General features: G+C 36.5%; 1 protein-coding gene across 11 annotated transcripts in view; it reads right to left on the bottom strand.

The window, feature by feature from the left end:
• PTPRM (protein tyrosine phosphatase receptor type M) overlaps positions 1-12,558 on the bottom strand; it is a 443,069-nt gene that overhangs the window by 174,775 nt on the left and 255,736 nt on the right. For all 11 annotated transcript variants that reach the window (XM_074548727.1, XM_074548743.1, XM_074548708.1 and 8 more), the window contains exon 12: positions 869-1,142. In XM_074548727.1, the coding sequence (XP_074404828.1) occupies positions 869-1,142 (274 nt within the window). The remainder of the gene's footprint in view (positions 1-868; positions 1,143-12,558) is intronic.

Raw genomic sequence — 12,558 nt, forward strand, 5'->3', positions numbered from 1 at the left:
GCTTTTTAACTGGCAACATAATGACCTTGGGAGATATTTCTTTTTCTAACAAAAAGTATAGTTTGAGACATCATGTTAGACAACTTTAGGAAGAAAAAATAATCAATGGTGTTTCACATTTGTGCACTGTCAGTGCACTGTGAATGAGGGAGCATTATGGTTTCTGGCAGAAAACATTTCCAGGCTGTCAGCACAGACAGCCAAAGCTTATCAAGAATTGAAGGGCTCTGGGTAGGTCTGTCCAGGAAATGAAAAACAATTCCAGGAAGAATTAGTCTGATGAAACATGATCTGTGAGGATCTTTTTACACACTTTTCATTTCAGTTCCATCTACTTCGTTTTCTTTTACTTTGTTTGCAGAAAAGAACAAAAAAAAAAAAAAGTGATTTCTAATTCAATCAGGACAACCAAATGAGAAAAAGGGAGATCAAGATGTTTCAAACTAAGGTAACAGGACTGGACATGCCAAGACAGATGTGCTAAAACCCACAATTGTGTTTGGCTTAAATGTGATGAAAGAAATCACATTTTCTTGTTCAAAGCAAGGAAAAAAAAACAAAAAGGAAGAAAAAAAGCCAGTCAAACAGAGTCACTGGACAGCTTTTAGCTAATAAGAGAGAATGGTAACATACTACTTTGCCTGCTCACTACTGACAAAATGTGTGGTTTTCCCCTCCTCTTTCCTGTAACCTTTAATCATTAAGCAATATTGTGTTAGGAAAACTGCTATTTTTTAAACTCAGTGTGTTAAATTTCACGGTTACTTCATTTTCTCATTAGCAACTAAATTGGCCATCCTGCTAGTTGATGCCAATCATTTATTTACACACAAACACTGTATAAAATCACGCCTGTTGCAAGACCTACCCCATTGGCTCTGCTAGCAGCTTGGAAATAGATGCTGTAGCTCTTATGAGGAAGAAGAGGAGTATTCCAGAAACCACTGTAGGTTTTGTTATCACCAATAGTAAAAGGCTGAGCAACTAGTAAACCATTGGCTGGAATCTCTGCAGCAAAGTAGTACTGGGAATTCAAGAGTGAGGCATTCTGGAAATGAATGGGCACTGGGTAGCACTTCAGGATTTCAGTTGTCTTTTTGGTCCTCCGTGGGCGCTCCTCCTCAACAACAATTTGATAGACACTAAGAGAATAGAAAAGAAAGAAGAAAAGAAACAGTAGTTATTTTAAAACTTGGGCAGTCAAACCATCCTAAAACTATAACAGTGTACCAGTATTTACTGGAAAAAACCCAACTGTTAAAAGAAAAGAACACAGGAAAAAAAATGACATTTTAATATTCAGATGTATAAGTCTGTGGAATAGATTCATGCTTTCAAGTTAATTTTGTTCTGGAAAGACAAAAATAGCCATACACATCACCGCTTTTCACACAAGTGAATGCACATTTTACTGTTCAAACTCTGGTACAGAAAAATTGTGTTTAACCAGTGCTAAAATGTGAAATTAAGTATTATTTTGTTCACCAAAGCAAGCATAAAGCTATAGAGTGCCTTCTCTAACCTGTTATCTTACATAAATGAAATTAAATTAGTACAGATAAAAAGATAAAAATGAAGACATAAATTACAGAGAGACAGGGACCAGTATTTGCTTAAATGTTGACATTATAAGTATTTATAAAAATACAAAGCAAAATATCAGTGGCATATTGACTACTGCTGAGCAAGTATAAAACACTTTTTGATAACACTATTATCACTCAGCAAAGCACTTTCACACATCTCATAGATAACCGTATTTTTCAGACTCTGCATTCTGCAAAGCAAGTCAGTTTGCACTTGCAGTCTCTGCTGTACTGGGACCTACAGAGAATAGTCCATCCCTCTCCACTGTAAAGGTGCTATGGACATTCAAACAGGAACAAAGAAATTGCAATTTCTGCTGTATATGCAAACAGTGTAATCATTATACTGTTGCAGTTGCTGTAAAAGACTGAGTCAGTGCTTTTAAATTCGTGATGTGGGAAGTCCATGTCTCTAAAGAGGACTGGCTTACAAGCTTATTGCTTCACTGGGGACCAGTGATTCTTAATCAGTATTTGTCTCCTGGAATCTTGAATCCCAGTAAAAAGTCAGACTATATAATTGATGTCAAAGTGGCAATGTGTCCACATTTTTGTGCAACATCTACATCCAGTAACACTTTATGATCTTTCAAGTTGACAGTTCATAAAAAACAGCAATCTCTGCATAGAAAGCTTCTTAAAGATGAAATATCCACAGAGTCTTCTGACGTGTTACTGTTCCTGTCATCTGTAGGTAGAGAATTATGTTTACAGAAGATTCTGCCCAAAGTACAGGGACACATGGGCTGAGCTTTTGCAGGACCATCTCAGTCTGGACCCAACAGGGTTTATTGGCTTGGTCATATCCCTGCACAGCTGTGGCTACTTCTCTTCTAGAGGCAAACCTGGTTTAGAAATAAAGGGATGAACTGTCCAATGACAGGAGGGATGGTGCTTTAAGCAACCTGGAGGTGAAGGCATCCCTTGACCAGATTAGGGGGTCAGACTAGATGATCTTTAAGGTCCCTTCCAACACAAACCATTCCATGATTCTAGGACGCCACCATTTAAGGTCTGCAGAGTCTTTATAGTCAAATATCACCAAGGGGCAGAAAATGCCAATTTTCTTGACTCTTGACCATCTTACTGTTTTTTTACCAGACTTACTGATTATGTGCCACAGACCTTGTTGACTGTATTTTTAAGATCTAGCATCTCCAGTAGAAGATGCTGGACTTCTATGGTCACAAAAAATGCCCACAAAGTTAACACTGAGAATGTACCTTTCCTTCTGCCTGATTTAGACTTTCAATATAGTGCAGCTTTAGCTCAGTGTTAACACATTTAAACCTATCTGCCTTCATGAAGATGTCTATACACCTACAGTTCCAAGAGACCTGAGCAGAAAGAGTGTCCACTTATAGGTCAACCTAATTGCTTCTCAGACTCCATTGATTATAATAACTAAACACTCAGCTCACATGTAGACACCTAAAAGTGGACACTCAAATTTAAATGTTTTAATTGAATGCTGAACTTCACACAGAAATCTAACCATGCATAAATTTAGTACAGCCAGGGACAGAGGAATGTCTTGAGGGTTCACTTGAAGGCCTCTGCTTGTACATTTTGCAGCTCTGTGCAACAAGAGATATTCTGCTTCATATCAAGCAGAAACATTTTCATTAGTTGATTAATTCCATGCTGAGTAGTAAATGAAGGTCAATCCACAGCAATGTTTCTTTGATCCTGCGAGAACTGATTTGTAAAAAACCTAGCCAGAGAATATCTGCATTAAAATCTTGGTTCTCTTCTTACAAATCAATTTTGGACATGATTATTACAATTAATTTTCTAGAACAAAATAGAGTTGCTTAGAACTTGGACTCCAAGCTACTTTGACGACAGCATGTTGCCTCCTCCAACTATTAATTTGCAGTATTAATCTACAATAAATACCATTTGCAAACTTAAATGGAGTACTGGAAAAAAAAGCAGAAGGTGATGTAAACATTTAGTCTTGCAAGATAGTGGAGCAGGATATGCTTGCCTAATACTGCAGCAAATATAAGAATCCAGCAGTTTCACTAAGCAGGATGGATAGTAAACTCAGTTACTTTCTCCTTGCAGCAGGCCTGAATATAAGAGGGACTTCAGACCAGATGAGATAGTATGACTTGTTTCAGTACTGAAATGAGGATTCCCCCGATTTTTCACTCAGTGATTAAAGCTAAAGACATTTAGACATTTTACAAACAAATCTGTCATTAAAACGCTCCTTTTCCAGTAGTAAATCCGTATTTATTTATACTACATGCACTACTCCTTGTATACCTTTTAGATGCCTGCCATCTACTCATTTTCAGATACTTTAAAGAAAGAAGTAAGTTGACTGGGTCAATTTCAAACTCAAAATGTCTTTTAATCCTTACTCCACAAGACAAATTAGATTTGCAAGCATCTAGACCTCAAATCTATTTGCTCTTTAATAATTTAAGCACTGAAAGGTCAAACAACTCTTTTCTGTTCCCCTTCATCAAAATCCAAGTGCTAATGAAAAATAACTAAATCCTATCTGCTGGCCAATTTCCACCCACTGCTGTTTCTCTGATGTAAATTAACACATAATGAGCACCTGGGTCAATGGAAACCTGACAGAATTTTATCAGTGATACTTTTTACATTTGTACAAATGAGATCATCTTGCTGATGAATTTTACAAAATTACCCCAATTACAATTATAATCCAAAAGCTTTCTCTAGGTCTTACAATTAATATTACTTTAATATGTAACAGCTGGACTGCCTACTCTGAAAAGCGTTCAAGCTCAGTGAATTGAGCTAGCACTGTGCCACAACTCTACTATTTCTCTTACGCATTAGTCAGATTTCGGGTTTGTTCAAAGTTGAATTATTCCTTTTCCACACCTCTACATTTCAGAGAATAAAGTCTTCTTACCTGTAATCCAGAAAATGAATTCTACACTACACTGAAATGTGCTCAAAGTATATTGGTTATCGACAGCATTTAGACTGATTTTCCAGAAGCAAAGAAATGTAATTAAAGTATAATTCATGTTACACAGTTCTACTACAGAATTTAAATGCCTTGGAAATTAAATTCAAAATTTATTTTTTGAAATTAATAGTTCACTGCTGCATTGGGAAAGGAACACATGGCAGTTATTTTTGATCTGGGGTTCAAATGCTTCAAATTTGGGGATTTAAAAGGTGTATGGAAAAAGAAAAAAAAATATATCATTTTTACACTGCTTTTTATTCTAACAATTCCAAACCAGTTCCAAATTTAAATGATTATGCAAAGATACAGATCTGAACACTGTACTTTAATTATTGTAAGAAATTAAACATAGCACGTCTCTCAGATGTGCTATGTTTATTGAATATTTATTCAATATTTATTGAATTTGGACTGCTTAAATTGCAATGGTGTGTCAATGTCTGATAAATACACTAATTTTTTTTCAGAGCTGAAAAAGAGACATGAAAGCAGAAAGAAAACCATATTAGCACAGTAATAAAAGACGCTCAGAGTACTTAGACAAATGACAATTTCAAAGAAGATTTAAGTATATACCTAGTCTTAACTACATGATATGATGGGTTTTGGCAACCTCCTGAATCAGGACATTACTTCACATTACTGGAATGCTGTAAACCAAATTTTAATGAATCAAAGTCTCATTCAAAGTTACACAATAACCTTCCAAGAGGAACCTATTGGATGCAAACATAGACTTCAGAAGTCTTTATACAGGAGTAGGTACATGTACATACTTAACATGTACAATCTAGGCATTTATTGAAACTTCTTAATCTATAATTACATCTAATTCCAAAGTAATTCCAAATTGCAAACAAAGGGAAAACAAGCTTGATTACTTCATTATTGAACTGTCAGCTCTATTTTGTCTATTTTGTCTCTGTAAGTCTTGATGCTTTATATAATGGAAGCATTAAAGAAATTCTGAACATTAATTTCACAGAAGGGAGATGACCTAAGAAACTGAATCTAGACAAAGACTATCTGAATTTATTTACTAGTCTCAATACAGCTGCTGTGTGCGATCCTCGGCAAGTCAGTCAACTATCATGAGCCTCAGAAATCCAGTTGTAAAATAAGAATAAGAAACTTTCTTATTCCTGCTTCAATTGTTTAAAAGCTCTTCGAATTCTTATTATCCTTGATTCCCCCCCACCCCTCCCCAAGAAATCTATAAACCCTGCAAAGCTCTTAAGGTCCACTAGGAGTGCTCTAATAAGCTGTGTAAACTATTGGGCTGCCTTTGCAGACTGTCATGGTAACACTCTTGAGCCTAATCTGAAGTTTTCTGCTCACTGCTGTAAGTTCATGCTTTATTAGAAATATAGAAAACTGGTACTTTTATAGATTATTTCTGTATTTTGGCTTCCATGCTTACTTTGTTTTAATGCTTATGGAGTCAAACAATAGAATCTCCATATTGACCAGTTATTCCCACACCCCTATTTATCTGCATGCTAGAATCACTTTACTGCATTTTTCTACTAAAACACCAGTTCCAATAGAGGGCAAAATTAAGAAACCCAAACCCCACCCCATTATCACAGCTCTTAAGTCCATGAAGAACCTGACTGCTCAAACCATAAGAGTCTCCACAGTTTGTAGGGGGGAAATCTTCTGTAGACCCTGAAAATTCTTCTATGGTACTGCCATTAAGACTTTAAAATGAATCAGTTGTTTTGTTCATGCTTTTTATCTAAAACTTCATATATCTTTGCTTGCCATGTGTTATGCAATTTTATTGCCTAATACTGCTTCTTGAAAAGAATACAGCCTTTGGACAGTTTTTTTTCTGTATAATATGCAACATAGCTTCATCTCTGTCATCAGCTGTCTCTGACATGGTCATATCATATTTATATGGATTAACACTGGAGATACATATCTTTTTCTCCATGCCCTTATAATGCACTAGATTCTTGTAATTCATCCTGTAACTTCAAATTTTACAGTTCTAGAAATTATATGTAATTACACATATGTAATGCACCTTGAAATGGAAGAGGGAAATTACTCTTTAAAGGACAGGAATTAATAATTTATGGCTAGCAGGCAAATAGAAAAAGGCTACAAGAAATTGCCACTAACTCTCCTTCTACTGTGCAAGAGCCTTATTTATTATAAGTGGATTAAACAAAGGTGATGAACAACCCCTTATTTATCAGGTGTCTCACCATCACAGCAACACAGGCTTTGCCAGTGGGTGAGGAGTTCTAGCAACACCTAATATACACAATAAAATATACTCTGTATGCAGTAATTTCCAGAACGGATTCCATGCCAGAGAACCAGCTGAATAGCAGTCCTGTCCTGCTGACCACTGTCCCTGTAGTCACCTTGCATATTTTATCAAAGGGGAATGACACATGGTTCAACTGTGGACTAAAAGTAAGACCAGGGAGTTTTTGATTAGCAGCAGTACAAATGAGTGTACCTACTAATGATGGAGAAGGCTGTTTAAGGCAGACACCTCTATTTCAGAGACATTTTATTCGGGGGATCAGAGATTTTTTGGGTTTTATGCAAAATACAGCATTGCTCGCTATAGCTTCTAAAAAAAGCTGAAGAAGCTTTAAAAAAATCCCTTGCAGGAACATAATGTTCAGATATGAAAATATAGAACTTAGGGTGAAGAAAAACAAGCAGACTAAGCAAAACCTCTAAAATGATATTGCTGTACCCACAACAATGCCAACAAGCATTTTTAAAATCATACATTAATATGTAATTTATATGGGGGGGGAAGTGATTTAGGCAATGACGCAAGTAATATACACGCAAAACATAATCATCAAAATTCTTCCAATGGTTCCCATTTAAGCACTTGACATACTAGTGTTAGAGGCATATTTCCTATTTCTTTGGGTGAGTAAAGGGAATCTTAAATCCTTATAGCTTTTTGGAGCGAAGGGAATCTTATATCCTTTTAACTTTTTGTTTGCATCTTTACTTGAAGCTAGGAGGTTCCATGTAAACAAAAGCTTCACCATTCTTTGGCAGGTTTCTAACTCTGAGGAATGATTGTTGCCTCAGAAATGTAGAAAAGATGCTAAGTAAATAAAATACTTTGTGCTACCAGCTTGTTCAAACTTGAATGGAATGATTCTACTTTCACACCTGCCTTTATTTACTAGCTTTTGCAGGTCAAGAGATAAGTCTGGTTAGATTCTCCAAGGCAGGGCCTTTCTAAATTCTCAGGAAATACTATTACTGGCACCTCAAATTTTCAGCTCATGGGGGAAAAAATAAAATTCAAGGAATCTTTTGGAATCAGACCTGGCATGAACACAAGAGAGACTAATATTATACAACACCTCCATTGTCATGCAAGGAGCCCTATTTCTCAGATCAATCACAGCAGAAATACCTAAACGGCTGTAAAGGAGGAGATAAGACAGCTTAGGTTCAGTCCCTGGAGATAGTGCCAAATGTAAACTCTCAGGTGTCGTAATAAGCTTTATCTTCACAGACCCAAGTCCACTGGGGAACAGTATCTGGTTTTTAATGTAAAACTCCTAAGCTGCTTTGCGACTGCCCAACTCTTTTGTATGGATGGTCTCAAAGACTTAAAAGTCAGCATTTACAAAGGAGATTTTCTGGGGAAAATACATCCAAGCAAACCTCTCCTTAGCATTCCTATGGTTTTATGCAGGAAATCCTGACAATTTTTCAAATGGAAAGCATTATGTCACTGGAAGTTAAAGATATTTTGCTTGTTCTTTCCTCTAAGGACAGCCACCAGGGAAGGATACAACAGGTTCAATTCCCTTGAGAAGGGAAACATTTGCTACATAGTATCTCAACTGCAGAAGAGACAGATAGGCTCTGAAAACAGTAATTTAATGGCTACCATAAGTTCATAACACTTACAAATTCTTTTCTCCAGATGCAGAAGAAAGAATACATTTCTCTTTTGCAAAGTGGACTCCCTAGGATTTAAGGGGACACATGAGAGCTTTGGCTCAGAAAATTGCATGAAGAAAATCTGCAGGGAAAAGGAGACAGCGATGCATGCTCCTTCCACTTTCCAGGGGCCAGGTGGATGCCACCTAGTCCTGATGACAGTGGGTGTTTAAGTTTTCGTCTTATTTCCTAGTACAGAGATTCACTGGTTTAGAGAATCTAAGCACATTTGTCAGGGGCAGAGAGTGTCCAGCAAAGAGTGCCCATCTTCACCCTTGTAATTGCAGGCAACCATAACACCTTTCATGAAACCTTTCTGAAATGTTTCTGCCTTTAGATTCAGACATCTCAAATGACAATCCAAAATGAAATTTTGTTTTGTTAGTAGAGAAGGGGAGAGACAGAGGGAAAAATCTTACAAGAATTTCAGTTGTAATACTTTGTTATTTAGCAGGACAATAAAGACTGTGGCAGTAGATAATCTGTACTCGTTTTTACAATATATAGCCTGCTGATGGACTGCAGTTTTAACTTTGTCCCATCCATCCTTTGCAAAAAATCAATAAATTCAATACATATGCTAACCTATACTTGTTCAAAAGAAGTATTAGTTTACTATTGAAACAGCATATTAAAATTTATAAGACCCATTTGCCCAACAAGTATGTAAGTGGTAGTTAGACGTAACTGTGGCACAAGAGACTGCTCTGTTGGTATTGTGAACTGGCAAGGGAATCAAAACTGCTCTCTCAACCCTCCCAACCTCCTTAATCCTTGATAAATATTGATGAAATTGTACTTTTTTTCTCCCTGGTTATACCACTGCATGGTTAATTATTTGTAATTGTTTAAATACTGGTGCCCAATTAGGACTTGGCAGTGTTATTACTGCACTGGCCTGCAAGAGCGACTGCCACAATTACCACAAACAGGATAACAAAAATGACAGGATGCAACTGTGTTTTTACAACTGTTATGTACATTGCTACACCTGAAATTCCTTCATCATCAGTTTCCCCATCCCTATTCTACCAGGGGCTGAATACTGCCCTATACTGATATGATCCATCTGATGAGACACAATGTCTTAGCAATCCTGCATACTTAGAAATAACCACCTAATTCTACCTTTCTTCTTCCTCTACAAGACAGCTCTTTGTTATTTTGTGGGGGAGGTTTTAAATTACTGTTTCATCTGCTGAAAATATTAAATGTTCTAAAATATTGCAGGCCACAAAAACCCCTATGATCAGAAACATACTTTTTCTGAAACACTTAAAACTTCACTGTGGCTTGTACTCTCCATATTTAATATAGATTTATGTATTTGGCTGCTTTTTCTTCCAACTCAAAAATGTCAAGAAAATATATAAATTTTGTACACAGTCTGTAGACCTGCACAATACAAAGTGAGCACATAACGTAAACGAAATTAAGCCTGCTTAAAATAGTACTGTTTCACAAGGAGTTCAAAGCAGTTTTCTACAGGTGTAAGTAATATGGCACAAGAGAGAATTTCGCTCTATATTCATTATGTATTTCAGCTATTAAATGCTGGACAAGAAAAGGACATCTTTGACTACAGAGCTCCCCTAAAGTGCCCCATACGGTATCAATGAGATCAATCTGCTAAAAACAGGCCTGCAAGTGATAAACTAAGAGGGGCACCAGAATGCTGGCAATGTATTTTGGTGGCGGTGTTTTTTTCCTCTTGGGTGTTTTAGGGGATTTTTGTTTGTCTGGGGGTTATTTGGTTTGTTGTTTGTGTTTTGTGGGTTTTTTTTTTTTGGTTGGTTTTTTTACACAGAAAAAAAAGAAATACTGCAGACAAGTAATTGTGCATATGAAAAGAGAGAGACAAAACAAAACTAGGAAAAGATTGAAATATTCAAGAATACAGAAGTTTACAGAAGGCAGAAATGTAGAGAAGAAAAGAAGAAAATAACAGATAATGTACTGAAAACAGCCTGACATGTATCATCCTGTCTGGTAACTAAGAAGTGAAAATAAAAAGCAGTAGTAGGAAAGATAAAATAAAAATGAAGTCTCTCTAATACAGATACACTTTAAACAAAGCATTTTTAACAACTTACGCCCAGCTATTTTTTCATAAATTACACACAGTGTTTGCAAAAGATTTTTGATTTCATAGCTATATTACAAAATCAAATACCTTCTACAAACAAATTAATTTATTTCATATTAGAGCTGAAAAATCTTATTATATACTTTCTTAAGACTGAGGAGGGGGTTTGTTATCCAAGAATGACTGCCTACAAGATCTCTTTACACTCACTATGACCTACTGAGCATTTTTTAAAATTGCTCTACCAACTGAACACTTGACTTCTTCCAAAAATAATTCTGGCAAATGTAACCTTATAATCTTTTTGGTAGGTATGTCACCATTATCTTTTTGGCAGCAATAAAACATCTCTTCTGATAGCTCTTTCATGTATAAGGGGCAAAAATATTCCATTACATTGATCAGGTACTGGGTTTTTAAAGGCCATTTGAAACAGAAGATGCATCAAAGCCTTATAAATAGACTAAGACACTACAAGTTTTACTGCAAGAAATCCAGAATGTTGTAATTCCATCTCTATTCCACATGTCATTTGTGATACCCAGCTCCCACCTTCAATATGCTCAGCTCCTTTTAGTATCTCCCAAACACTGGCTGGAAAAGAGGAGACACATGCTGAGCTGCTTCTGGGCTCCATCCTGGCCTGCTGGTATGAGAACTGTAGCTCTCTGCTGATGGCCCGCATGAAATGAACTAACTCATACCCTAAGACAGCCTAACCCTCCAGATGCCAATCTGGGTCTTTCACAGAGATGCCAAAGTATGTGAGAAACTCACTATTTATGCAACATTCAAATTACTGCTTGAAAATTTCCAAGAGGTCCTCTATGAATGAGGGAATGAAGGAACATATAGGCAGATGAACAGGATGATACTTAAGCCTTGTTTTCTTAGGAAACCAGGAAAAAAGTCAGGTGTGAGCTTTAACTTATTTATGAGTCAGAAAGTTTAATTCTAATCTTGGACATGTAATATAGCACACAGAAGACAAGGAGTACTCCCTTTCTTCATTTTACCAGCGAAAAGCTTTATTCCTACTGAGTAATGACTTAGTCCCGCTAGGAACCAGATACTATTGATCTCACTCCACATGGCTTTATGCTCTTAATTTAAAGCCAAGCAGCAATATCACTAACTTCAATGATGCTGGTCTAAACTGAACTAACCTGAAGCTTTAGATCCTCCAGGACTTTGAGACCAACTTCATTACCAAGCAGTAAAAACAGGGATGCCTGGATGCCTCCTACTTTCTTTATGCTCTTCTCACAATTTGCCTTTAAAATGAATGCAAACCACAGAGAGATTGTGAGGTTACTAATTCCACAAATAGTCCACAATGCCACTGAGCCTATTCTGAGATATTCTGAATAATAATAAAAAAATAATCTTTGAATTAAAAAAAAAAAAATTCAGAGAGTGAGCTATACATTCTGCCTATTACACCACTCCTCACCATTGCCAAGTTGTTTACAATCATATATAGGGATCTTTTCCTCTTTTTCTTTAGAGTATTTCCAGTTATTTTAACTTGAGATACAGGAATGGAGAAAGCATGATATATTGACTTACTGAAAGCTAAACAGATTGTCCCTACTCCCAGCAGAAATAAAACTGTGCTCTCATCAGCACTGATCCCCAAGGCTTGACTTCCTAGGCCATCCTTTCCACCTCAGCAAGGCTCCACTTTCCTGGAGCCAGAAACACATTGCAGTTCCTCTCCTGACCATGTGAGGAGGCTTAGCTCCTCTTCATCTTTGCAACAGAGCTCTCCCTTAGGGAAGAAGGGCTACTCATTCTCTAAGCAACATTGCTGTGTACAAACAACTAAAAATAATTTAAAAAGAAAGTTGCAGGTATAGATTTCAAGAGGTTATTTCTGCTGTTAACAATGAACAATTGTTAGCAATTGTTACTACGAATTGTTACTAACAATCTGTACTATCCTGCTACTGATGTGCTCTTAATTTGAGTACTTTCAG

This window comes from Zonotrichia albicollis, chromosome 1 (assembly GCF_047830755.1).
Source record: "Zonotrichia albicollis isolate bZonAlb1 chromosome 1, bZonAlb1.hap1, whole genome shotgun sequence".
Classification (NCBI taxonomy): domain Eukaryota; kingdom Metazoa; phylum Chordata; class Aves; order Passeriformes; family Passerellidae; genus Zonotrichia; species Zonotrichia albicollis.